General features: G+C 40.1%; 1 protein-coding gene, 1 long non-coding RNA gene and 1 other non-coding gene across 12 annotated transcripts; 2 read left to right on the forward strand and 1 right to left on the reverse strand.

Annotated features, from left to right (window-relative positions):
* Positions 1-1,813: 1,813 nt before the first annotated feature.
* On the reverse strand, positions 1,814-14,491 carry LOC146760695 (uncharacterized). Its single transcript, XR_014946452.1, has 3 exons — positions 14,245-14,491; positions 10,334-10,412; positions 1,814-1,940 (listed from the first exon to the last, which is right to left on the reverse strand). It is a non-coding gene; the product is annotated as an uncharacterized LOC146760695 (long non-coding RNA).
* Positions 14,492-14,626: 135 nt separating this feature from the next.
* Positions 14,627-27,206, forward strand: EIF4G2 (eukaryotic translation initiation factor 4 gamma 2). Of its 10 annotated transcripts, none has more exons than XM_085548471.1 (22): positions 14,627-14,851; positions 15,865-15,975; positions 16,141-16,206; positions 16,612-16,737; positions 17,101-17,203; positions 17,824-17,955; positions 18,049-18,115; positions 18,199-18,350; positions 18,756-18,866; positions 19,186-19,269; positions 19,356-19,454; positions 19,681-19,822; positions 19,918-20,078; positions 20,514-20,627; positions 21,411-21,536; positions 21,803-21,907; positions 21,986-22,201; positions 22,497-22,755; positions 22,942-23,146; positions 23,550-23,761; positions 23,890-24,011; positions 24,231-25,467. In XM_085548471.1, exons 8-22 carry the CDS (start codon positions 18,267-18,269, stop codon positions 24,294-24,296), a joined length of 2,106 nt encoding a protein of 701 aa, XP_085404597.1. In that variant the 5' UTR covers positions 14,627-14,851; positions 15,865-15,975; positions 16,141-16,206; positions 16,612-16,737; positions 17,101-17,203; positions 17,824-17,955; positions 18,049-18,115; positions 18,199-18,266; the 3' UTR covers positions 24,297-25,467. The 10 variants fall into 10 exon arrangements, with proteins under 10 accessions (XP_085404597.1, XP_085404599.1, XP_085404600.1 ...); XM_085548473.1 differs by having other exon boundaries at positions 15,911-15,975; XM_015863980.3 differs by lacking the exon at positions 14,627-14,851 and adding an exon at positions 15,524-15,682 and having other exon boundaries at positions 15,911-15,975.
* On the forward strand, positions 20,669-20,829 carry LOC116653567 (small nucleolar RNA SNORD97). Its single transcript, XR_004307666.1, has one exon. It is a non-coding gene; the product is annotated as a small nucleolar RNA SNORD97 (small nucleolar RNA).
* Positions 27,207-27,419: the final 213 nt, after the last annotated feature.

Genomic DNA, 27,419 nt, shown 5'->3' on the forward strand with positions numbered 1-27,419 from the left:
CGAGGGGACTGGAGTACATTACATGACCTGAAGCTGAGAGAACTGAGGCTTGTTTTAGTTATGAGGAACCCAAACACATCTTTTTTCTTTTTTTTTTTTTTTTTTCTTTTACCACCTACAGAGTAGTTATAGATAACACAAAAATAGCCACTTTCCAAAGGTGCACAGTGAAAGAGTGAAAGACAACTCTCACTGTGCACAGGGACAAACGTTCTTCACCATGGAGGTGGTTAAGCACTGCAGTAAGGCCTTTGAGAGGCTGTGGGAACTCAGTTCATGGAGATTTTTGAGAATTAAACAGTACAAGGTTCTGAATGTCTGAGATTAGCCAAGCCTTTATCGGGGCTATGAAAGAGGTGACCTTCAAACAACCCCTCCAACCTAAATTCTTCTATGATTCTAAGACAGATTCATACATCATGCATACAAAAATATAATAAACTGCTTAACATGAGATGATTACAAACCAATATAAGCTTTTTTTTAATGGTCATGACAATGAGTGATATCAGAAGCCCTTCTTCAATTTCAGAAGAGATATTTAGCTGCAGAGATGAAATAGATAGAAAAAAAGAATAAATGCTTAGTAATAACAGTCTGATGTTATTGAGGATGTCTCATTATTAGAAGATTGCCAAAAGACTTTGGAAATGCAGCCAAGCACTAAGAAGGCAGATGTGAATTTATAGAAATGTTTGAGCTGCGCTGAAACCATGGAATGAGTGTTTTCTTTACTGTCTGGTAAAGCCCTGCTGCTGCTTTTTCAAATAACTGATCTGCCTTGTGATTCCTTTGGAAAACTTGCATATAGATGACTACAGTAATCAATATCTTAATTAAAGTACTGAAAGATCCTGATGTAAAAATATATGGGTTGAGGTAGATAATATACAAATTTGTATATAATTATATTTATACACATTTGAAGAGCTCAAAATACTGATGTAATTTTAAGCATCAAAGTTGTCCTTAAAGCTAGTTTCATGTAAGGAAAATACGTCTACAAAGTAGAAGTATTGGGGAGGGAACAGTGTCTTTTTCCCAAGCTCCTGTGACTACTAATGACCCAGTTTCCATATCAGTCCAGTACCTATAACATAGGCAGGAGGTCTACCTGTGAAGCTTTTACTTGCACTTAGATAAATTTATAGATATACATGTAAATATGTAATGGAGACAGCCAGAGATACAGCAAAATGCTTAATGTGATGTCTTGTTTAGTTGCCTAGCAATAAAATCTGACTCTAGGAAGCTAACAAATACTGATTAGGGAATAGAACTATTTAAGGTATCTAATCTATCATGCAAAAAGAAATACAAGGTTATTTAAGAAAGGAGAGTGGTAGGTGAGGGGGGGAGAAAATCAGTTCTATCCAGTGAAATCTATTTAGAAAATGTGTGATGCCAAGAAGCTACAATATCTAAATTATGAAGAAAGCATCAGTCTGTTCACTCCATCGATATTTTTCATTGTCCTCCTTCTTTTAGCACAGTCTATTTTTATCTTGTCTAAAGGATTTGGCTTTTGAATTGCTTTTTAACTTTGTCAAACCCTTCAACAGTAATTAGAAACCAATGGGAGAATTAGATTTATTTTTTTTTTTAAATGTAGCTGGAGGAACATTATAGCATTTCTCTTCCTGGAAAACACAATATGATAGCACCAGAAAGTCTGATGGCATATGCTGGTGAAGAGGCAGAAGTCCATGCTTGTACTTTATTTGGTGTGAAGGGCTTTAATATTGCACTGATGCCTTTTAATATGAAGAAGTAGATCAGGAACATCACAAGCCAAAGACAGGAAGCTTACTTTAAATCCAGCACAGACTGGAAGTACTTCCTTCCAGAGTAGTACTTACACTGATCTTTTGCCCCAGATCCTTGTCCTGTTAAACACACAGATCTCCAGAGACTTCCTGTGTGACATACTTGGGGTTTATCTACACAAGGAAGTAAAAATAAAGGAAAAAAAAAGTAGTCTCAAATCAGAGCAGAGTACCAACTCTGATGTAACTCCTGGTATAAACATTCTTACCATCAAGAAATCAAAAGCAGCTTTTCCCTCTCAAAATAGGGGTTAAGCTGAACAAAACATTCCTAGTAAAATCTGGAGGTTTATTTATGCTCCATAATCCAGTTCTATGCAAGGGAAAAAAACAAAGCAAACTTCAGTATCATAAGTTGCACGACTTCCACCTAGTCACGTATTTCCTGGTTAAACATTCCCACATTCCCAAGTTTCATGTAGGAGTAATTTTAGATACTATACACAGATGCTTTTCATTTTGGCTTGAAAATATCCTCAGTGTCAACAACGTTTGTACTGAATAGGTCATTACCTCACAATTAACACTATTTTTTCTATAATAAATTCCTTAATTTCTTAGTCTTCCTTTGTTATACAGAATGCTACGTAGACTGACTACATACTGATTTGGTTTTGTACTCAGTTCCCTTAAGTGTGAAATACCCTTAAACAAGATGTGAGTTGTTCTGCTATATGAAAGGTCTCAAAGCAACAGGAATTTACGTGACTGGCTTTTGTGTGGTCAGTTTTATCACTGCAGTGATAAAAGCTACACAGTTACCTAGAAAGCAAGAGCAGATCAAAATGAAGGGTGAGCAAGTGAGGATCCAGACATGGGAACTGTGTTAAGTAGTGCAGTCAGTATTAATTTACTGAGATACAAACTGGTTGTTTCAAAACAATACTGTCTAGTCAGTAGAAATTGAAGTACTTATACACCTACCTAAATACCTTTCTCCTTCATGCTAAAAAAGAATTAAAAGAACATACTTGTTCACTTACATCCCTTAGAAAATAATAGTTTTTTGTAGGGATCTGTCAGCAAAGAATAGAAGGACTGGGATGGAAGGCATTGTTCCTGCAAACATGTGCAGTGTTGAGACTGTACTAAAAAAAGGTAGTCTCAGCTCAGCTCTCACAAATCCTCAGAACAGTTTGTTAAAGAAATTCATCAAAATTAACAAAGCTTTGTCTCATTAGCAAAAAAAAAATGTTAAGGCACTAGGGACATGGAGTTGACTGTGTTCTTTTGATTCTTAGAGTATTACATATATACATATTCTAGGATATATATATATACATGTATGTATACATATCCTAGGATATCAGCAGTTATCCTGAAGATTTTCCAAGAAGGGAAAGATTGAATAAAAACCTCAAAGGTGGAAGCAATATCCTTCCCCCAGCTTCTTTGTTTGGGTCAGCATGGTCATCTTTGCATCTATTCTTACATTGTAAATACAAAATCCAACTTTTATTTTTTCTCATCTGCCATAAGAAATAACAGCTCAAGCTATCAATTTCACTGATGCATTTGAGCTGTAATTTGAGCTCTGCTCTTCACTCCATTTTTTTTTCATTTTAATTTTGTCTGAGAAGTCCCAGGAAATGTAAGGCATTTGTTTTGATCTCTTAATTTATTGTGAAAGTAATACTGTATAAAACAACTTCCATGATTCCTTGTCCTTGTTGGCTGAAACTGTGTTAAAAGTTCTGCTGCCAACTGTCTAACTTGTAAGATGTATAGACAGGAACAATTATTTATGAATTTGGTACTTACAATAATCATTGCTTGCAAACCTATCCATGTTGTCAATGCATGAGACAACGTGTCTTACTTGCTGTATTCTAACAATAAAACATTATCCTGTATTTGATATTTTTTAATGTTTCACACTGAACAGGAAAATAATGTACTTCATATTCGTAACCAAGAATGAATGATCCTTTTAACTTAGTTACTGCACTGTGAAGAATATGGAAGGTGAATGTTTTGGACAGTACAAAAATGCCAACAGTGCAAGCATGACAATTCCTTGTATCTTCTTATTTAAATTATGCACCTGCAAACACCAAATAAATTGTCTTCATAATTTAATTTGATAGGGGAAAAAAAGTTATACATCATATACGTAACCTAAGCCATATATGTAACCTAAACCATCATTTAGTCTGCCTAGTATCAAAGGTTATCAAAGTGAATGCACCATAAATGTGAATTATGGTGTCATAAGCAATTGTTACCACTTCTAATGATGAGGTCTGTGTAGCTCCTCCAAGTGAGTAAGAAAAAAAGGCATCTTGCCACAGGCACATTTTGTGTGCTTATAGGCACTGCTTTGGAGATCTCTGTTTAGTGTCTGTGTAATCATGCTTAAACCTGAGGCCAGGTGTTGTATTCTCTCACTGAAAGTAGAACATATCCATCCTACTTCCTGTGTTTGCTCTCCTATTAGTCAGGAAAGCCTTAGGATTATCCTGCCTATGGGGCATGGAGCTGCTCTGGCAAGTTGAGCCGTTAGGACTCTCCTTTTTAAAAAATAATCATTTTTTAATGGCTGTTTTTTATTAATATTGTAGCAATCTGCCTACAAGTTTTTAGAAACAGTTAAGTACTGTTGTTACCTATTTCAGTGATGCATGCTTGTTAACAAATAGCCACAATGCTATACAGTGGGAATAGCACCATAGGAAGCCAGATCATCAATGGACATCAAAAGGAAACCAGCCATGTTTTCAGGACTTTTTTTGCGTGACAGCTTCAGTTGCATTAGTAGTGATTTCCCTTCAAGAGCTGAATGACAGCAATTCTGAGAGGTGACAGCAGAAATGACTTTTTTTTCCCCTCATAAAAGAAAGAACAGCTTGAAACATCAGCACCAAACCTTTAAAGCCACCTCTAGTGAGAGCTAGGAGTGAGATTTTTGACATTAGTTCTATTGCTTTACTCCCCAGTAAAATTTTTAGCTGCAAATGTTTCATTTGAACCCTGATTCTGAGGCCTTACTGAGTGGGTTGTTGTTTTTTTTTCTCGTTAGCAGACTAAACCCTAAGGAAAGCAATAAATGCTTCTTAGCAATGTTTACAGGAGTTAATACACACACACACACACACACACACACACATATATATATTACATTAAGTATAATAAATAGATAATATTCTCAATGTAACTTCACATCTGGGAAACACTAATACCACAGTTATACTCTGTATTTTTAAAGAAGCCAGAAAATGTTTTTTAGATTCTTTCTGCCTAAAATCAATTTCTATTCAATTCAACAGTTTGAATACAGCTAATAGTTTGATAACTGGCTGATCAACCTTTACTGTACTAACCAGGATGCTTCTTCTGTTGAGGTATCCTTGGTCTTGATAAAGGCTTGTAGCTCACAAAGCCCACCTGTACTGCAAAGATTCCTAGAAAGAGCTCCACCATCACAACAGGGGAAGTCACCGGTAAGTTTAATATTTCAATAGTACAAATACCAGCCCTTCAAGCACAGCATCTCCCTCAGAATTTCTGCACATGTAGGTGTTCCTGTCAGCAGGCCTGAATATGGATAACAATTTCTTGTAGAAGATGTTTGCTTTTATTTCCATTGAGAAGAGAACACAACCTTCAGCAAGTAGAGAGTAAAATTTCCTGTCTGACTTCCACATGGGTGCTCAAAATGAGGCTAGATTTGAGATAAGATACAAAGGTGTGGGAGATCTATGCAACTTTGATGAAAGAGGGAAAGGCCTTTGGAAGGAATGTTCATTTCATAGTAGAGCGTGAGTACAAGTAGGTTTTGGTTTTGTTAGATTTGGTTTCAGTTTTTTTTACTGATTTACTACTTTCTCGTTTACCTGTCTTCTGTAGCAGTTTTGCTGTGGTTTAGGCGGGATGAGATTTGTTACTGATAAAATCTGTTTTCTGTTACTTAGCTTTCATCGTCTGTGAGTTAAGACGGTAAAAAGGCAGAGAGGGGAGCATGCACCCCAGATTTGCTTCCAATCAATTCAAATAGTGTATAACAGCTCAGGCTATCTTTCTTTGCCCTGTGCTGTATGGCCGCTAATAATTCTACCATGGAGTGCAAAGTGGGTATTGGTCCCTTTAACTGTAATGTTGCTGAAGAAAATAGCACTTCTGCAAGTAACACTTTCTCTTATATTTATGGGGGGGGGGGGGGAAATGCTAGCCAGGAAAAGGTGAAAAAAAGAAAAACTTAACTCTCCTGCCACATTTGAACACTGTACGTAGGCTAAGATTACTATTTCTGCGGAGCAATGCATCATTTGTTCTCCCTTTTGCAAATGTTGGTAGACAGTGTTATCAAAACAAGTTGGGTTTGTTATTTGTTTGTACATATTTCAATAAAATTGTGAGCTTTGATTGCTGTGAAGTGTAACTTAAGAGTACTGAAAAAGGGAAAGATTCATAAGGTCGCAAGGAATGTAGCCATTATTCATCCTAAAAGTAGACAGCTGTACCCATTTGTGTCTGAGAGGAAAAACATCTTGCTGCTGTTCTTGGCTTTCTATGTTGGTATACATAGGAAAAATACTCTGAGTTATCTTTTAAATTTATTTATTATATTGTACTATGTGTCTAATCAGATATTACTGATCAAAAAAGAATTTTGTTTTTAATTTTCTTTAATTATTATAAAGCATTTTCTAAGTAAATGGATTTGGGACACATGGCTGAAAGTAGCCCTGGTCTAATTTTAATTAATCTATAAATGCATGGTATTTGGACTCAGCTTTCACAGTGCTTTCTTGCTGACTCATCCTCAATCCAGTACTTTTTCTATGTGTCATAGTGCTATCACGATTCTCTGCCTGTTTGGCTAAAATACATGGTGTATTTACAGTGGAGTTGCTGTGAGTGAGATGACAGGCAAACTGGCTGAGAATGTATTAATTACCTGAGAAAATCAGGACAGTGGCAGAGGAAAACTGTGAGGAAATCTAGAAAGGCTTTACTAGGCTAACTGAGGGTGGAAATCCCCACAGGCAGAAAGAATTTTGACATCACTTGTATGTGTTTTGGGTTCTCTTCATGCTTTAGCCCCTTCAAAGAGTAAGAAGCTGAGCTTTTACCAGAGTTTTCCACTGTTACTTCTGATTTGCAAAGGTGTTCGGGTATTAAACTTCAACCACTGACTCCTATCGTTCTTAAGCTTCCTGCCAATGCATTTATGCAACAACAGTATTAAAGCTGACATTTTTTTAAAGCAGATGAAAATCGGGGTTAGGATGTTTGAAATGGCTTTGTTTTTAAGCAAGCACACAATCACTCTGCTCTCAGCTAATTCTCTGGAAGCTACTTCATTTAACAAATAAATGATACAATAATGTATACAGTATGGATAAAAATGCTGAATCTAATTCATCCCATCAACTAACACTTTGTCCTTTTGTGCTTGTTCAGGGCTTAAGAAGAGTTGCATTTGCTAAAAATACAGTACTAAGAGCCAGAAGAAAGAATAAAAGCTTTGGATTAGCTCAAGAGTGGTGTTTTTTGGGGGGGGGGTATTGATTGATGCTGGGCTGTAGAAGAGCCAGCAGAGTTCCCAAGTGGCCATTCTCTGCCAGTGGAATTCTGGCCTGTATCAGAAATAACGTTGTCAGTAGGAGCAGGGAAGTGATAATTCCTCTGAAATCAGCCCTGGTGAAGTTGCATCTTGAATACTGTGATCAGTTTTGGGCCATTCACTACAAGAAAGATATTGAGAGCCTGGAGTGTGTCTAGAGAAGGGCAGTGAAGCTGTGGGGGTCTGGAGCACAAACCTTATGAGAAGCAGCTGACAGAGCTTCTCCAGATGGTCTGGAGAGGAGGCTCGGGGCTGACCTTATCATTCTCTATAGCTGCTTGAAGGGAGGCTGTGGTAAGTGGGAGTTTGCCTCTTTTCCCATGTAACTAGCAATAGGACAAGAGGGAATGGCCTCAAGTTACATTGGGGTGATTCAGGTTGGATGTTAGGAAATACTTCTCAGAGAGAGTGGTCAGGCGCTGGAATGGGCTGCCCAGGAAGGTGGTGGAGTCACTGACCCTGGAGGTGTTCAAGAAACGTTTAGATGTTGTACTGAAAGACGTGGTTTAGTGGGAAATATTGGTGATAGGAGGATGGTTGTACTGGATGGTCTTGGAGGTCTTTCCCATCATTGGTGATTCTGTGGTTCTCTTTATGACCTTCTCCGAGATATTTCAGTCCTAGTTAGGCTCAACTCTCACAATTTCTGAACAGTATTGAAACTAGAAATTACCTAGAAACTTAATATCCAGAAAATGGTGTAATACAACCCATCATCTTAGTTCATTGGTCCAGTTATGTGCATTTGAAAGGAGAGGGGATCTGTGGGCATATATGTTGGATTCATTGTTGATGTGACTTCTGTTCTGGATGCACATCATGTAAATCACAAGCCCAGAAAACTTGCAGGACTTAAATTATTGCACTAAGCCTTTTTTGTTGTTGTTGTTAACCAGAATAACTACCTAGCAAGAAATTATGATTATTTCTATTTTCTTGCTCTTAATTTGAAGGAAACAAACAACAACAACAACAAAATATAACTTATTTTGTATGAAGGAAGTCCAGAAACAATCTCCCAGTTGGAGATTATTGTGAGTGTAAGTGTTACAGTACGTACACATGCAGATCACCTTTCCTTTCTCTTCAGCTTGCAACCCCTTTTGAGATCGCTCCCCAACCATAGTAAGAAAGCAATTCCTGCTGTTCCCACAGCTGCATGTGAGACTGTTGCCAGGTGGCAAGGCCATGTTGGCTCAGAACCAAGTTTTCATAATCATCTTTTTTCAGACCTACCAATTTGACTCATAATTGCACAAGAGAGTCTGAACAAATAGGATCATGTTATTTATATACATTTCTGAGGTCTTTATATCTTTTGCTCATTATCATTCATTTCCTAGATTCGTTATAATTATAAAGCTTGCTAATCTAAAATTATCCTATGGTGTTGAAATGACTTGGATTGCCGCAGGAAAGTATTTTCAGTCCACAGAATGAACTGAACATTTTCTTTCTTAATTACTGTTGTATGACATAAAATTGTGTCACATGGGGACGGAAAAGCCTACTGGCTAATAAAAGCTATCTTCAGAGCCAGTTCTGTCTCCTAGTATCTGAGGGTCTTCATGTTTTTGGCCTGATACAAGCCCTGTTCTGATCATGCATGCTTTGGACTCTTTTCTGCCCTCTCATATTCCAATCTAGGTATAAGCAGCAATTTGAATACAAAGGAGGAAAAGCCTCTTTTATGCAGTTCACCAAAATAGGGCAAAATTATATCATTTCAATGAGTATTTGCTTTAAGTGGGCTAAAGAATGAAGAATACCAGTATAAAAGTATTCCATAGGAATACAAAACAACATACTGTAAGTAGATTGGATATAACAAAAAGAAACATGCCAAACAGTGAAAATGCTATTACAATCAAAGGGTTAAATTTTCTTGCACCTATTTAAAGATACAATTCTGTAATTAGATGCTCATAAAGGTATTGAAACTTTTGAACAAGTAGAGAGAGAAAATAAGATTTTGTTGAATTCCAAACGGTTAAACTGGATTTGCAAACGTTTGTGAATGATTTCAATGTACTATTTTTCTTCCTCTGGATGACAAAAAATGTATAGTTGCTTTTCATTTTCTACTTAGGTGGATTTTGAGCCCCAAATAAAAGAATATCTGTCCTTTTAGAAAGCCTACCAGGTTATTAATGCTATCATTTGTCATTAATATACATTATACTAACAGCAATCATTTAACAATTGCCCTTATATGTGAATAGTACCTTAATCTGCAGCAAGATTGCCGTGTTTCTGCCATTGAAACAGTAAGGTAAACAGCAAGGATTAGCTAACTGTAACCAAAAAAGCCCTACTCTACAAGCAACTAAAAATATATACATGTCCTATGGGATTTCCACCCACACACCCCCACACAAAACATGGCACGGCATTTTCTGCAACGAGAAAGGAAATAGAAAATAATTTTGAATAATACCAAATGCTTCATTTTAAAAATAATCCTGTCCATGCTACTGTCTTCATCAGCAGGATGCTTCTATAAATAAGAATAATGCAATGCAGTGGGACACTCTGATGCTCTTCCAACTCTGTCAGTTGAAAGAGTAATTAGTATTCAGCTCCATTAGGCATTTATGATTATGGTGAGTGTTTCATGTAGAAGACTGCCACAAAACCACTTAAGCAGGCGTACTAGAAAGTGATCAAGCAAATACATTTTAAAATCGATACAAGAATTATTACTTCTTAAATCCTGCACAGTTAAACCACAGAATTCACTGAAATATCACATTAGAGGTCTCTAAAAGGTGTCAAAGTTAGAAATTAACATTAACTAGACATAAAAATACTAATAACTATAAAATGTACAACAGTTAAACAAGCTTCTAGATAATTTAAACATTAATTGGCAGGGCTAGGAGAAAGATACTTTTTTTTTCCTTGCCAATAATGAAAACAGTACATTTTAAAGCTGTCTTACCTTACTATAAATGTGGTGCTAGCTGATATCAGAAGCCGAACGTTGCACGATGCTGTTTAGCACACTTAGTCAGATGATCCTAAAGAATATGAACAAATCTGTCATTTAAAAAGGCTGGAGAATGTAAAACATCTGCAGTTTACATGAGTCATTGAACTAGACCCACTGAGATGGTCGTTTGTGGGATGTTTCCCAAACCATTCTGGAAGTATGTATGCAAATTACGATGTCTGCACATTAACACAGTTACACTGGCTGAGAATACTCACCCTTCTAAATAGAACTGTGAATGCAAAGCAAGCTGGACTGTTAGGGGCATTGCCTCCCTTTCCTTAGTTGCCTGTATCAATGTTTGCTGATGAAATATTACTGTCTCAGATACCTGAGCATTCTAGGCAGTTTCACTGGCTAACTATAGAAGTGACACCTTGAATATCTTCACAAGTTTCTGATAAATAACCATCATAAGAATCTTGTCAAACTGTAACTATCGGTAGAATTGTTATAAATGTGAATCTTCAGGGCCTAAAGAAGAGAAAGTGTAGAAATGTTGAAAATCTATCTGATTAAAATCCAAAGGACTGGTTCTGAGAAGCAGGAAATCTGGGTGCTGAATTGAGGAATAGGGAGCCAGCATTTCTGAAAGGAAGTACAAAGGATTTTTCAAAGGGAAAACAGAGAAGTATTTCAGATAGTCAGTCCTCCACTGTTTAAAGGGGTTAGAAAGCTCTTGCCTCAGTCAGCATTAGCCTCTCTAAAGGTCACCTCTGCAGATGATAAGTTTGATACCAATAAACGCTCTTTAAATAAAAGAGAACAACCGCGAAGCTTTCTGAAGCACTTTCATACTATCTGCTATCTGTGCTGTATGAAGTATGCTCATAATCAATGTATTTATGCATTTCTCCAAAACACGAGGCAAGCATTTCTTGTAATACTGCTTCTATGCAATATAAAACTGTTTGCTACTGAGAGCATTTGTCTTCAGCAGAAATAGAAAAACAAAGTTGTTTAAAAGAAAAATACATGTATGTTTTCTAGATGTTTTCCCAGCTCTACGGTTCCCCAGTTTTCTACAGTTCAGCCATGCTTGAGGGAAACTTCAATCAGTGGAAAACTGATTTAAATGTTGGTGCCAGCTGCTTCAGTTCTGGGTCAGGAGCTATACCTGGCTTTAGAAACAGTGGGAGCCACAGACAGAAAAGCTGTTTAGAAACTAAGAAGACAGGAGGTGATTATGTTGCTGACATTAGCATAGAGTAAACTAGTATGTTGTTTTGGTGAATTATTCTGAAGTAATTCTCTATTTGGTTTATATTATGTACATGTCTGCACTACTTAATGGGGCACTCTGCATAAAACCCAACCTAGCCAGATCCACAACCAGTACAGCAGCATTAATATAGCGATGAGGTGCGCCCTGTCATCAGGGCCCTGTCTGGAATCTCCACCCAGCAGTGCTGAGCTCTGTAATCTTTGCAGTGCAACTTACTGCACAGGGTAAGTCACGGCAATTCCAGCTTTGCAGTAGGAAGGACAAACTCCCAGAACTGCCATGCTCCTTTCCCACATCATGTGGGTCATTGTGGTAGACAAACAGGCATTCCCTATTCTGAGCTATGTCATATACACAGCAAGGGACATTCCTCTTCCTCTCAGGCAGATGCTGTATCTGTGGCAGCAGATTGTTTCTGCAGCATAGAAGGTTCCTCATAGTGCTTCTCTAAACATCAGCCCTCTCTCCCATAAAACTAGTGGCAGTGATTCTGCAAGTTCAGACTGGCAGGGACCAACCCAGAAACATCATTGTACCCACTGTAAAACAGTTTCTTTGAATTAAAGCAGTGCTGATGTTCAGGATAAGGGCTGGAGAAAAACAGTAGCAAGGGGAAAAAAGACAATGTGCAAAAGTGACTGGTGGGTGAAAGGTGATACCTGACAACTTTAGAATTCCATTTGCTGATGATTTATTTGTTTATTTTAGAGTCAAGGTGATAAATTGAAGGGGAAAAAAAAAAGTTACATTTCTTACTGAGTTCCCATATGAGCAATTAGGCTGTTACATTCTCAGACAAGGATAATGATGGGCACATCGGTTTATGGAATGTAAGAAGCAGGATAGGTGGATGAAATAGAAAGGATTTCCTAAGCGCTTTTTGTCCTCTGTACCACAGTTGATTGCTCTCATCAGTTGTGCTAGTGCAGCTGGTCAATGAGGCTGGCACACAGGTGTGAGGGAAAACTGTGATCAGCCAAGCACAGAAACCAGCACAACCTATGGGATAGCATATATCCTAATGATTTAAATAATATACAGCAATAAGGCCATATACATGTGTGTATATGTATATAAAATGTGTATATATATAGGTATATAATATATATATATATCAGTTTTATGAATGCAATGATTATTTGCTGCTATCCTTACCGAGCTTTGTTCAGCTATTATACTAATAATGATTTTATAGTATGCTTTGAAATAAACAAAAAGGTAGTGCTTTAGAATGGGGATGTTTTAATCTGTCAATATATATGTGTGACAAACTTAGTTTTGTTGCTTTGCTGGTTTTCTTTTCCTTTTTTTTTTTTTTTTTTTTTGTTATTATTATTATTATCATAAGAAAGAAATTCTGTGAGTTTTAGTTGTGGGGTTCTTCCCTAATATAGCATTGGGATACATAAGCCACAAACACTGCATAAGAACATTCTGCCAGCCAGCATAGAACTTTGTCTTTTCACTTCAGTCTTTAAGATTTACAATAATTTCTATTATACTATTTATTTTGAGAAGTATTTATTTGAATAACATCAGGCCTTGCTGTGTATATAGAATTCAAACAGAATTCTATTTACTTCAGTTGGATTTTGTGCAGTTTTTGCAGTCATCTGACTACTGTTAAATGTAGAAAAGTGTAATCACATAAAAGTTCTAGCATGGAAAGTACCACTCGCCGTTATGTTCAACCTCACACAACTTCTATGCACAGTAAACTTAGTTTCAGATAGCTTAGTCAAGATTCTGCTTAAGATAATCTGGTAAATAAACTGTGAATGAGATAGAAAACCTATCTTGAACAAATGTTGTCCTAGATAAGATGAGAAGTCCTGCATGACAGCACCCTTTGGGCCTTGTCTAAGTCTTGGGACATAGTGACACTTGGTGTTGAAAGCAGCAGAAACGAGGCTGTGTCTGGGAAACTGGAAGTTCTGAAATACCATTTGTTTGGACATGCTGTCTGTGTGGTTCACGTGTTATTATACGTATCCCTTTCACTCAGTCATCTAAATCATGAGTCACAGCAACTGAAAGCGGGAGGTGTATGCGTGGATGTTTGCAGAGATTTGTTGTGGGGCTCGTGCAGCCCTTCCTTTCTGCCCTTTCCCACTTAAGATCCTCTAATCGTGGCTGGCAGGCAGCTATTACCTCAGTAACAATGTAGCTGTGATGGTTACAGACTAACCTCTTTCTGGTAAGCTTTTGCAAGTCTCCCCTGAGTCCAGCTTCCACCTACAGCTGAAAGCTGAGCCATCTTTGTTTTGTTTAACCGGGAAGGAGCACGAAAGCCCCACCAACTACGTGCTTAGTACAGTAACTATGTAAAAATGGCTCTTACGTGTGAGACTGCTGGTTGTTCAGAGGCAGGATGCCTTGCTGTGTGTAGGTCAGTGAAAAGCTGGAAGCACACAGAGACATGCAGATAGCTTTTAAACTCAGAAAGCTCCGTTTGATGTGCACAATCGGGCTTTAGGAGCTCCAACAGCAGCTCTGCCCCTTGGATCTGACCGCAGGCCACAGCTGTCTGCTGATGTTTTACCACAGCCTCACACCAATCTGAAATGTGGTTTGTGCGAAGGGAAACGGGCGCTTATAAAAAGCAAAAAGCTCACGTAGACGTGTATAAAACTACCTTTTCGTGACAGAACTCACGCTCTAGCACTGGGATTTCAGTGATGGGTGCAGCACGGGCACAAACAGCGCAGCAGACAGGCAGCCAAGCTGTCGCCATTAAGCCGGTACGCCACTTGCGTATATTCTCCTTCTCTCTGAGGCGCTACCGCCACTCCCGCTGCGTAACTGCTTTGGCGAATACGGGTGCTGCACTGCGGCGGTGGCACAGCTCAACCAAACTTCCTCCTTCCTCCTCCCACTTGGACGTTAAGCCCTCCCCCTTCCTGCGTCGCGATTGGCCGGGCGGGCGGAGAGCTTCGCCACGATTGGCTGCGGCTGGCGAGAGGTGGGGTAGGTTGCGTGAAGGTAATAAAGTTAGTGGGGCTGGCTCGGTGCGCGCTAGACGCGGCGGCGAGTCGGCTCTCTATGGAGGTGGCTGCGGGCCGTGCCGGGCGGTTGCTGCTTCTGCTGTGGTGACTCGGAGACTCGCCCTGCCCCGCGCGCTCCCCCCTTCCCCTCCCCAGCCCCGGTCCCCGGCTCCCTTCCCCTCCCTCCCCTTCTCTTGCCTCTTCCCCTGCCCTTGGTAGCCGCCGGGACCCGGGGAAGCGGACAAGGCCTTAGGGAAGGTGAGCGATTCGGGTGTGGCGGCGGAGCGGTTGGGGCCCGGAACGGAGCGGGGACCGCTGCGGCCGCCGCTTAAAATGGCGGCTGGCCGAGTGGCCGCCATTTTCTCGTCGGCTTCTTGTCGCTTTCTTAAGCACAAAATGGCGGACGGAGCCGGTGGCGGCTCTCGCTGCCCGCAGCTCGGGCGCTGAGCGGGGAGGCGCTCGGCAGACGGGTCCGGGCGGGGCAGAAAAGCCGAGCGGAACCGTTTTGAGATCGGAACCGTTTTGAGATCCGCAGTGCTGGAGGCCGGGGCGGGCGCTACGTGTTGGTAGCTCGGTGCGGCCGTTGCCGTTGTTCCGGCTGTGCTCCGGTTGCTTTGCGGCGGAGCGGTGCCGGGTGGGGCGGGGGCCGTCGGTCCTCATGGGGCTGGAGGACGGAGCGCGGAGGCAGACGCGTGGCTCGTGCATTTCTTTGCTGTTAATACTTTTTTCCGTTTAATTTTTTTTTTTCTCCGCTTCTCGTGGGGTTGTGATCGGGCTACGAGGCGTTGTTGCCGGGGGCAGCCGTGCGGGAGGAGCCGGCTGCCGTCCGTTTTGCCGTGTCTGCCGTAGAACAAAGAGCCGGCCGGGCCCCGGCGGCGCCTCAGCCTGGAAGCGGGCGGCGCCCGTTGCGGTGGGGGAAGGGCGGCGTGTCCGGCGCTGGGCTCCATGCGGCACGGCACGGCAGCGCTCAGTGCCGCCGGGGGGCGCCCTCGCACCGCGCCGCCTCCGCAGCCCTTTTGTTCGCCGGCGGCCATGTTGGCGGCCCGCTCCGCCCGCTGTGCTGTGCGGGCCGTGTGGATTTTGACGCAGGTTACAGCATTTTTGCTACACTGGGTGGTTTCGGAGCCCTTACTGCCGCACTCTGCGATTCCTGGCATTGTTTGCATTGGCTGCGGTGGTGGGACTGGGCTTCCTGAGGTGGGAGGTGTAGTGAGATACAGCAGTTGCTCATAAAAGCACCTATAATATAAACACTCGATTTGTCTTTCTAGGTTTTGTTTTTCCCCACCCCGTCAATTTAATTTTATTCTTTTGAAGATTCTTCGTTGTCAAGCCGCCAAAGTGGAGAGTGCGATTGCAGAAGGGGGTGCTTCTCGTTTCAGGTACTGGTGCTGGGTTGGTTGGCTGAACATTTGGCAGCATAACGGGCCTTTGAGAGGGAATTAAATATGTTTTCCCAAGTTAGCAGTAATTACAGTAGTATTGACGTGTCATTGAAAATGATGGTGTTTTGAATTTAGGCAAACTCCATGATTGTGTTTTAACAGTGCTTCTTCAGGCGGAGGAGGTGGTAGGGGTGCACCTCAGCACTATCCCAAGACTGCCAGCAACAGGTACGTCATCCTATTCTTTGGATTAGCATCTTAGTTGAAGGGTACGGGATATGTGATGGTGAATAGAGCTGGAAATAGTCTACCTTCAGATTTGTACAAGGAGCATTATGGAGTTTGTGCAATGTTAGTGTCCTCCATCTGTGGCAGGGTAGTATAGAATATGTTAGAATTGTGCCTTGAGTCATGCAAAGAGGACAAAGCACTTCATGTGTTTTGCGTTAAAGGTATAGAGGAAGGGTTTTAGTGTTGGGAGTGGTCTTGTTAAGTGAGCATTTTGCTGTGCAGCAGGTACTGTCATGCTGGCAGGATGAGCAATATGCTTCAGGCAAAACTCAACGTGGTAATAGTTTGTGTAAAATAATGCTGGAAAGATGGTTCTTGAAATTGTTTTTCAAAATCCTCCAGCGAGTTCCTGGGGAAAACCCCAGGGCAAAACGCTCAGAAATGGATTCCTTCACGAAGCACTAGACGAGATGACGACTCCGCAAACGACAAAGAACGACATGATGCAATCTTCAGGAAAGTAAGAGGGTAAGTTTGCCAAAAGGTGTTTTGCTGTGTTACATAGCAATATCTTCATTAAATGAGTCTGGAGAAGAGGAAGACGTGCACATTTCTTGCGTTGCTTAGGGGGGTGAGGAGGTTTCTCTTAAGGAATGAGGCATACAGTGAGTGTTTGCTGCTGCAAGCCTAAGAAGCAAGTTTTCTGACCGTTAATGCTGATAATTACTTTCCATTCTAAAAGTTACAAAATAAATAAAAACTGGATTTGACTTGAAAACTGTATTTCCACTTTTCTGCTCCAAAGGCTTAACTAGTAATGGTAAACTTAAATCTAAAATTACTCATAGCAAGCTTACAAGTAATCTGATTTTTTTGTTTGTTCCTCTTTAGCATACTAAATAAGCTTACTCCTGAAAAGTTTGACAAGCTATGCCTTGAGCTCCTCAATGTGGGTGTAGAGTCTAAGCTCATCCTTAAAGGGGTCATACTGCTGGTAAGCTGCTGGTTTCTTTCTGTGGGGTGTGGGGGAGGGAGGTTTTTTGTTTGTTTTTAAGCTCCTGCTTCCTTGCAACATAAGAATAAAGAGGTTGGCTGTTACAACAACATGGTTTATCTAGTGTTAAGTAATGCAGTCATAAAGGAATGCTTCTGGATGGAAGGGATATGCTGGAGAGGGAATAGATTTAATACTCTAACATTAATCTTGAAATGCTAGTTACCAGTGTTCATTTCTGTCCTCCACCTCCCTACAACTACTTCTTCACATACCACTGCTCAACAAGCCTTACTGTCTGGGAAGAACTGTCACAAGTAGCATTTGGTATGCTAGATGCAATCGTTGAATGCTGCTTAAATCTGAAGTGGGCATTAGTGATGAGGAAATTCGCATTCATTACCTTGGGATAATGGGAGCTTTTTCCAGTAGCCTATCTCAGTTTTGTATCAGTATTAAGTATCATATGTTAAACAGTAATAATGGGTTTTATTAAATACAGTGGCAGGGAATAGGTGTTCTAGATCATGTATAATGGTAGTATTGTATAGAAGGTCTTTCATTTCTTAACACATTTGTATTCTACCACGAGCTCTCTTACTGAAAATAACTTTATTTAGATCGTAGACAAAGCCCTTGAAGAGCCCAAGTATAGCTCACTGTATGCTCAACTATGTCTGCGACTGGCAGAAGATGCACCCAACTTTGATGGCCCATCTGCAGAGAGTCATCCAGGACAGAAGCAAAGCACAGTGAGTATTTCTGTCACTGTGGAATGGTCAATTTTGGTAAGACATACAGTTGTGTGTTGGAAGTTTTTAACAGCTTTGTTTTTTTCATTGTAGACATTCAGACGCCTCCTAATATCTAAACTTCAAGATGAATTTGAAAACAGAACCAGAAATGTTGATAGTAAGTTTTGAAACCAATTTAATACGGATTTCGCTTATTTTCTATTCCAACAGCCATGTTTAACTGGACTTTTTTTTTTCCAGTCTATGATAAGCATGATGGTCCCCTCCTCCCTGAGGAGGAGGAACAGAGAGCCATTGCCAAGATCAAGATGCTGGGGAACATCAAATTCATTGGAGAACTTGGCAAGCTTGACCTTATTCATGAATCTATCCTTCATAAGTGCATCAAAACAGTGAGTATATAGATTAGGCATGGGCTAAGAACAAATGTGTTTAGTCTAAGCAAAAAAAATTCAGTAGTCATCTTGTTTTAGGAATCTTTGACTGTAAAAATCAGTGTTTTCTGTTAAGTAGAAACACCATTATTTGAAATAAATACTTGTGTGTCTGGTTAAAAGGGAAAAGAGTTTTGGTTAAAGCTGTGGGAACTGTCTCAAGCTAAAGATGTAGTCTGGCCTGGACAAAAATAGCATAGATAGTTCGGAGTATGTAGCAAGAGCTTAAACGAGTGATCACTGCTTCAATTAGTAGTTCTTAAGATGAATAATGTGATACATCTGCGTGTCCTGCTGCACACTGTTGTTAGAAACTCTTATCTGTGTTACACTGAAGTAACTGTTTTGCTTCTAATACTTCAGCTTTTGGAAAAGAAGAAGAGAGTCCAACTCAAAGATATGGGGGAGGATTTGGAGTGCCTCTGTCAGATAATGAGGACAGTGGGACCTAGATTAGACCATGCGAAAGCCAAGGTAGGTGTGTGTTACTGCTGCAATCTTTAAAAATAGCATAAAACCCATGGCTAAAACTCTCAACCTTCAGCATTCTGTGCCTCTACTCAAAAGAACAAAAGGGAAAATCTGATGTTGCCTGGAGCAAGAGTGCCAAGTATTGCTCATACATAAAAGCTTTTTGATAACGGGAAGGAGGCAATTTTTCGGATGGCTTTAAAGGTCTTCCTAGAAAATGCAATTATTACTGACTAAGTAGTCATATAAGTGCGAATGTTATTTTTCTAAATACTTCAAAATGTATTTGTACTGATTTGTAACATGACTTTTGTTCTCTCAGTCCTTAATGGATCAGTACTTTGCCCGAATGCGCTCCTTGATGTCAAGTAAGGAATTGCCAGCAAGGATTCGTTTCCTGCTGCAGGTACGGTATTAAAATGGCCTACTGCTGTTTTCCCTCCCTCCCCGTAAAGTTGACTTTGCTTATGCCTTAATTATTTATGTTTCAAGGATACTGTGGAGTTGAGAGAACACAACTGGGTTCCTCGCAAAGCTTTTCTTGACAATGGACCAAAGACTATCAATCAAATCCGTCAAGATGCGGTAAAAGTAAGTATTTGATGTTGTCTTGTACCTCTGCTTCTGATTAAATGCTTAAGGGAATACTTACACTATTTTATGTCACAAAACTCATCCTCTGTATGTAGAAATTTATTTGGTATTGTGACAGTACGGTGTTGCTGAGGGTTGAAAGCATGTAAACTTGGCCTAAAAACTTGATTATCTCAAGGAGTGTTATTATTTAATAACCAGATTATTAATTGCTCTTTTGAAGGATCTGGGAGTTTTTATTCCTGCTCCTATGTCTCAAGTGATGAGAAGCGACTTCTTTCTGGAGGGACCCTTTATGCCACCCAGGATGAAACTTGACAGGGACCCACTCGGAGGGCTTGCTGATATGTTTGGACAAATGCCAGGTATGCTGAAACTTTGAGGCTGATGTGGTAATTGCAGCTGTATTGTGTTGAATACAACAAGATACCAAACTGTCTTCTGTCTTCTAACAATACAGGTAGTGGAATTGGTACTGGTCCAGGAGTTATTCAGGATAGATTTTCACCCACTATGGGACGCCATCGTTCAAACCAACTTTTCAATGGCCATGGGGGTCACCTCATGCCTTCTGCTCAACCCCAGTTTGGAGAACTAGGCAAATCTTTTCTGAAAAATCAGGTAAGGAAAAAATGGCTTGAGCATGTGAAGCAGCTCTCCTACAGATGCATATGTTACGCAGTATAGTATGTTTGTGTTGGAAGGCTTTCTCAGGTTTGATTCTAATCAGAGCTGATTCTCAGTTGTTACAAAAAGCTTTCTAAATAGTTTCTTAAAATGATGGAAAAGATAAGGAATACACTCGTTTTTGTTTTTGATTTTTAACTGCAAGGAAAGGTGCATGTGGCTTTGGTGGGTCAGAATGGTGCGTTTTTATTGGAAAGATAGCCCTATTTTTTAGGGATAGGTGCTGCTCTCCCACCACCCCTGCTCCTCCTTTTTCCCTTCCTGACAAATAGAATCTTTGTTCCTTTGGTCCCTCTGGTACTATTACCATATGATGTACGCCACTCCATCATCTGCACTTCTTTCTCTATATCTCCCTTTCTGAAATAGGGGCAAAGCCAGCTCTACCATAACCAGAATCAGGGACTCTTATCCCAGCAACAAGGACAGTCGAAGGATATGCCACCTCGGTTTTCTAAGAAAGGACAGCTTAATGCAGATGAGGTATATTACATGCCTACATTACTTAAAGCCTATACTCAATATTGCCCAGTGATTATAGCAAGACGCGTTATTATGAGGACTTATGCTGGAACTCTTCCTCCTTCTCTTCCTCCTCCTACTTTGCCCCTTCCTCTTTCACCTTCTTCCTCACTTTCCCTAGGGTATCCAGCGTCCTGTGAGCAAGACTGAGATATGAGGGCAATTTCTTGTAATGTTCCTTCCTTCCCTTCCCACACCTCCCCAAGAGCACTACTCTGACATCAGTTCCCATGCATCATATTGATAACAGCACATTTTAATGGAAAGTTTAGAAGATTCTAACACTGAAAAAGATGTAGAAGCCCTGAAGTGCTGGACCAGGCAGTTAATTCTTTTTTTTTCCTGACCTAGACCGTAGGCAAAATGTTGAGCACAAAGTAAACTGCATTGTTATTTAGAGTAAAAGACTCATATCCTTATTTCTGAGCAATTGGTGAAGTTTCATCATAGCTGTAAAACCTGTCTGCAAACATGCTAGGTATCTTCTTAGATCTCTTAACATACTGCATCTGAAAGGAGCAATTCCAGATCTTGGTATAGGTGTTAATAAAAAACAGTAACTTGCAGCAAGCTGTGATTTACTGAGTCATGCTTTTGGGGGTTGCAAAACCAGTGTGGCTTAATCTGACTGATTACACTGTAGAAACTGAAAGCTTACATGGGATGGGTTGATGCAAGTCCATTTCTGTGTAATTCTTGGTCCAAGTACTTGAAATAGTTTGAGGTTTTTCTGATTATTTACAGATAAGCCTGAGACCTGCTCAGGCTTTTCTAATGAATAAAAACCAAGTGCCAAAGCTTCAGCCCCAGATAACTATGATTCCTCCCAGTGCTCAACCACCACGCACTCAGACGCCACCTTTGGGACAGGTAAATATCAAAGTTACTGTGCGCTGTTGACCAAGTTTTCTTTGAGTTTACTGAATTCTTGCATGCATGTAAAACTTGAGCCCATGTCTAATAAGGGAGGGAAAGTTTTTTTTGTAGCACGTGAAGAAGATGAGAAAGCATGTCTGAGGATATAATTTTAACTTGAACCTGCTTTAGCAAATGCTGGAAGTTGTTAAGTTTCTTTGAAACAACAACGTTGTAGGTAGATGGACTTCAAAGAATTAACTTTTGGTACTGTCTTTCAGCCTCCTCAACTTGGTCTTAAAACAAATCCACCACTTATACAAGAAAAGCCTGCGAAGACCACCAAGAAGCCACCTCCTTCTAAAGAAGAGCTACTTAAACAAACTGTACGTAAATTATATTGTGACGCTTCTTTAAAAATACTTATAAAAACATATGTTTAACCATCTGGTCTCTTTCTCTAGGAAGCTGTTGTGACTGAGTATCTGAATAATGGCAATGCTAATGATGCTGTCAATGCTGTGAGAGAAATGAGAGCTCCAAAACACTTCATTCCTGAGATGTTGAGCAAAGTAATCAGTCAGTCCCTCGATCGATCAGATGAAGACAAGGAGAAAGCAAGTACTTTGATCAGCTTACTCAAACAGGAGGGAATAGCCACGAGTGACAACTTCATGCAGGTACTGCAGTCTGATAGTCCTTGTGCTTGGCTGTTTGTGATGTCTAGCTTGGATACAGATAGTTAGCAAATTTTGTTTTGTCTTGTTGATGTAAGGAGATAGAAGTAATGTAAAGATTTGCAAGAGTATGTAGTAGGTAATGAGGGAAGAAATGTAGGTTTGGGATTTTTTGGAAGCAGGAAACCTCTAGGCAAATGATTCAGTGGGGGAGGGGAAAAAAAGGCTTTTATTTACCGACAGTATTACTGTATGCAAGAACAAAATCTCAGTGTCTCATCTTGTTACTGCATTGTAGGCATTCCTGAATGTATTGGACCAGTGCCCCAAACTGGAGGTGGACATCCCATTGGTGAAATCCTACTTAGCACAGTTTGCAGCCCGTGCCATTATTTCAGAACTGGTGAGCATTTCCGAACTGGCTCAACCACTGGAAAGTGGCACCCATTTCCCTCTCTTCCTGCTTTGCCTTCAGCAGTTAGCTAAGTTGCAAGATCGTGAATGGCTAACAGAATTGTTCCAACAAAGCAAAGTGAATATGCAGAAAATGTTACCAGGTAAGAGTCATTGCTTTACTGTTGAGATATTTCTTAGTAGTACATGAGATGATTTTTGTGTGGTTTGAATGTAGTTATTTCAGTGCAGTCAATTGTCAAGATCCTTAGTGAGATCCTTAGTGAGGATGTTGTTTCTAATAGGTATCAATGATCACCATCTCTTAAGGTGTCTTCCTTACTTTTCAGAAATTGACCAGAACAAGGACCGCATGCTGGAGATCTTAGAAGGGAAAGGGCTTAGCTTCTTATTCCCACTTCTGAAACTGGAGAAGGAACTGCTAAAGCAAATAAAATCGGATCCATCCCCACAAGCCATCTATAAGTGGATTAAAGATAACATTTCACCCAAGCTTCATGTAGATAAAGGATTTGTGAATATATTGATGACCAGGTGAGGAGATGGTTTCTTGATGTGATTCAGGCACATGCCTTGTCAAGCCACCCATAAATAATTGACTACAAGGCGACTGGCATGTACCTTTGCATAAGGTGGTATATGCTGAGATAGGGATGAAAGTTGTTTTAGCTGGACTTGCTCTCTTCCAGTGCCCAGTATCTGTTTACATCAGTTGGAAGTGTTTTACTTGGGGATTAGGAATGTAGAACTGATCACTCTGTTAAATGTTTCAGAACCATAACTTGGCATAAGTAGGATTTTGTAGCAGACAGTGTAACACATGCACCTTAACGTGTGCTTAAGTTAGTGAGCAGACTGAACTTAGTAGTTGCAGAGCATAAAATCGTGCTGTTGTGTCCTGGAGTTCACAGAACTAATCTTTCTGTCTTTGGTCCAGTTTCTTGCAGTATATTTCAAGTGAAGTTAACCCACCTAGTGACGAATCAGATTCTTCATCTGCTCCATCGAAAGAGCAACTAGAGCAGGAGAAACAACTGCTTCTTTCCTTCAAGCCAGTAATGCAGAAGTTCCTCCATGACCATGTTGATCTGCAAGTGAGTGCTTTATATGCACTCCAGGTGCACTGCTACAACAGTAACTTTCCAAAAGGTATGTGTGTAATCTTACCTAAACCACAGCTTGTGTATAAATTACAGGTTCGCTGTATCTGTTTAGACAGGTACACTTGTTGGGAATTTATAAAGTTAACACTTTGATCTGTGTGCTTCCTTCCATAGGCATGTTACTGCGCTTCTTTGTTCATTTCTATGATATGGAGATCATTGAAGAAGAAGCCTTTTTGGCATGGAAAGAAGATATTACTCAAGAGTTTCCAGGAAAAGGCAAAGCTTTATTCCAGGTAACCTTGATAACAGCTCTGTCTTGTAATCCCTGCTCTGCTGGGGCATAACTTGGAGAAACATGGGGAGTTATTCACTAGGAAGGACTGAGGGGAAATGAAATGAGTGTAGAGTATAGTGGAAACACGTAAAATGAGTTTGGGGAAAGCAGTGTTTTGCAGATGTGTGTATTGGGTAACTTATTCCTGTTGCCTTAAACTGGTTTTATGTAACTGCAGGTAAACCAGTGGCTAACCTGGCTGGAAACTGCTGAAGAAGAAGAATCTGAAGAAGAAGCTGACTAAAGAACCAGCCAAAGCCTTAAATTGTGCAAACATACTGTTGCTATGATGTAACTGCATTTGACCTAACCACTGCGAAAATTCATTCCGCTGTAATGTTTCACAATATTTAAAGCAGATGTATGTCAGTAGGATATCTTCTGCAAAAGGTTTTTGTAGTATGTCTTAATAGTCTACAATAAAAATATTTTAGAGTATCTTTAATGTTTAGGTAACAGTGTATTAGCAGCATGCAATAATTACATCATAAGTTCTCGAGCAGAAGCAGTCTGTTGCAAGGGTCTTCTTTGCTGCCAGTTATCATAGGCTGTTTTTAAGTTAGAAAACTGAATAGCAACACTGAATACTGTAGAAACGCACTTTGCTCAGTGTAATACTTGAGTTGTTGCAATATTTGATTATCCATTTGGTTGTTACGGAGAATCCTTAACTGTAATTGATGGTTGTTGCCGTAATAGTATATTGCCTGTATTTCTACCTCTAGTAATGGGCTTTATGTGCTAGGTTTTAATATCCTTGAGCCTGGGCAAGTGCACAAGTCTTTTTTTTTTTTTTAAAAGAAACAGTTTACTTGCACAAAAACTGATCAGCTGGACAGATGATTTAATGCCCTTTGGAGGAGGTTTTTGTGGGTGTGAAACATGATGGTGAGAAATTTGAATTGGTCCCTCTATTATAATATTGAAATTAAGTCTACTTAACTTATCAAGACATGTTCATGCCCTGATTTTTATATACTTGTATCTATCAATAAACATTGTGATACTTGACTTGTTTCTGAACGTGTCCCAGCAGAAGGGCTTTGACTGAGAACTAGTTAACTTGCTGAATAGAACATCAGTAGGAGTTTACTTAGACTGGGAACATCTTGGGATTCTTTTTATAAAAGGTCTGTCTCAATTTGTTCATGAATTCTTAGTAAGATCAGAGAGCAGAGCAGACACTGATTTGCCATGTTAGGAGGATAACTGACATACCTGTTGAAGGAGTAAGTGTGACCTTGCCTTGTGATTCAGTGAGTAATTTGCCTTTTTCTTCTTAATGCTTGAAACTGACTCTTTAAAGTGGCACTGACTAATTCGCCGTTTCTCCAATAATGAAATTAGAAACAACAACAGAGTGTCAGCTTAAAATGTCATCTATTAAATGCTCAAAGTACTTTTACTTCCTAAAACTTTGTTCGTAGTGAAATTTTTTCATCAGTGGTTTTGCTGACTGTCAAAGGTGGTATGTTTGTAGGAGCAGAAGTTTTATTCTGGTTGGAGGCTTGTTCTTGCCAGTGCTGGAAGTGCTTTAGGCTGAGTGTCTTTCACATGGTAGAAGATGAAGATGTTGCAGAAGAAAAAGATTTGGGATCTTGATGAAGTTTACTTTGAGGGAAGAGTAGTCTGCATTTAAATATGTTAATGGACTGTGACTAGTCAGATGGGTGTGGTTCTTGCATTGCTGGCCCTTCATTATTCAGGACTGGCTTCCTGACCTGCAGTTGGAAGCAGCACGCTTGGGACTTTTTTGAGGGTTTTTTTTCTCATTGGATTTCTAAAGTTGGGTCAGTAACTTGCTTGAGGACAGGGTAAAACACAACACGTAGCCCAGTGTTTCACTGCAATGTATTCTGGTAATCCAGATCACATCAGTAAGGAAGGAGTGTTTAAATTGAATTGCTAGCAAGTAATTTGACTACCCTTACCACTTCACCACTTGCTGTCAGTATCTCAGTACGGTGGCACAGCCAGCAGTAACTTAACATTCCCAGCCCAAGTAAGAGAAAGTGAAGGATGACAGCAGCTTGAGGAGGGAGAAGTTGTTGCCTCTGCTGATGTAGCTGCAACTTGTGAGAGTAGTGGTAGATCCATCATAGGGCCTCCAAATGCGTTCCTCCAGTTATATCAATTTTCATAACTTAAAGGCTGTTCTGCAATTCATTGTAGAGGAAACTGCAGTATTCAGCTTCGTTTCTTATCATCAGATAAGCATTCCCAAATGTTCACATCCTACGTAGTGAGGTTCAGCAGTCAAACAGGTAGAACACTGTAAAATCAAGATATTTTATTATTTCACATTTAACAGTCACTTCAGCTGATCAGTTTGGTGATGTGTTCCCTACCGTGCTGTTTCTTAGTTCAGATGTAGTTCGCTTGAATACCCAGTGCAATTCATTCAGGTGCTGCACAGCTGAACACGAGCTGCCAGTCACAAAAGCACAGCTCTAACTGGTAGTTTTCAACTAAGTGCCGTAGAGGTGAGGCAAAAAAATATAAGAAGAGGTGCAAGTAAAAGAATTGTTAATTAAAAAACAACCAGACTGCCAACCGTCCTAGCAGTTTTCTGGAGGAGCTTAAACTGGCAGCTGTAGGTTGAGTAGCATGAATAAGCCTTGTATTCTTGCCCAGTCTTCAATCTAATCACTATGGTCATATGTACTTGTGCATGAAGGCTTTGCTGCTTGGCTTTTTTTTTGTTTCTGTAACAAGTTAGATCAGGTAAAATCACTTCTGATACCCTAAATTCTGTTAGCACAGAGTAAGCTGTTAACCCAACTATAAGCATTTGAAAATGTGGAATACACGCATCAGAAAATGCTATTAAATTCTGAAATGATTCCCATCGTAAGACTTGCGCATGCAGTTCGTATGTGCGTATCTGGCCTCTTGAAACTGGTATAAAAAAGGCTCTTGACATTGCAGTGGCTCATTTAATCTTTCTACAAAATGGGAAAAGGAGCATCTTGTTCTTAGTCTGCTTACTTCTATAACATGACTGCGCTGTGCAGTCTAGTAAAAGGGATGGGTGTTGAGTTGGTGTGATGTTTGAGTGACATAAGTAGAGCCGTGTTTTAAATGTAAATAGAGCGTACTCCATTTTAAACTAGTAAAGTCACAGTCCAGATTAAACCTATAACTGACTGATGAATGATGGTGTTTGTTTAGTATCGATTTTTGATCACTTAACATAACACATGCAGAAAGATTGGAAAAAGTGCACGTTTGTTTGTTTTGTTTGCACTGTGAAATGGTGAATGAGGTTGCTGTGGTGGCTCAGGAACCTTCTGTGCCATTTGTCAGTTGCACGGCTCACTTTGTAGCTAAGTCATGAGAAGTGTGGCCATCTAAATGAGTCAGTCTC

This window comes from Coturnix japonica, chromosome 5, assembly GCF_054131305.1.
Source record: "Coturnix japonica strain WE chromosome 5, WE-NBRP24, whole genome shotgun sequence".
Lineage (NCBI taxonomy): Eukaryota > Metazoa > Chordata > Aves > Galliformes > Phasianidae > Coturnix > Coturnix japonica.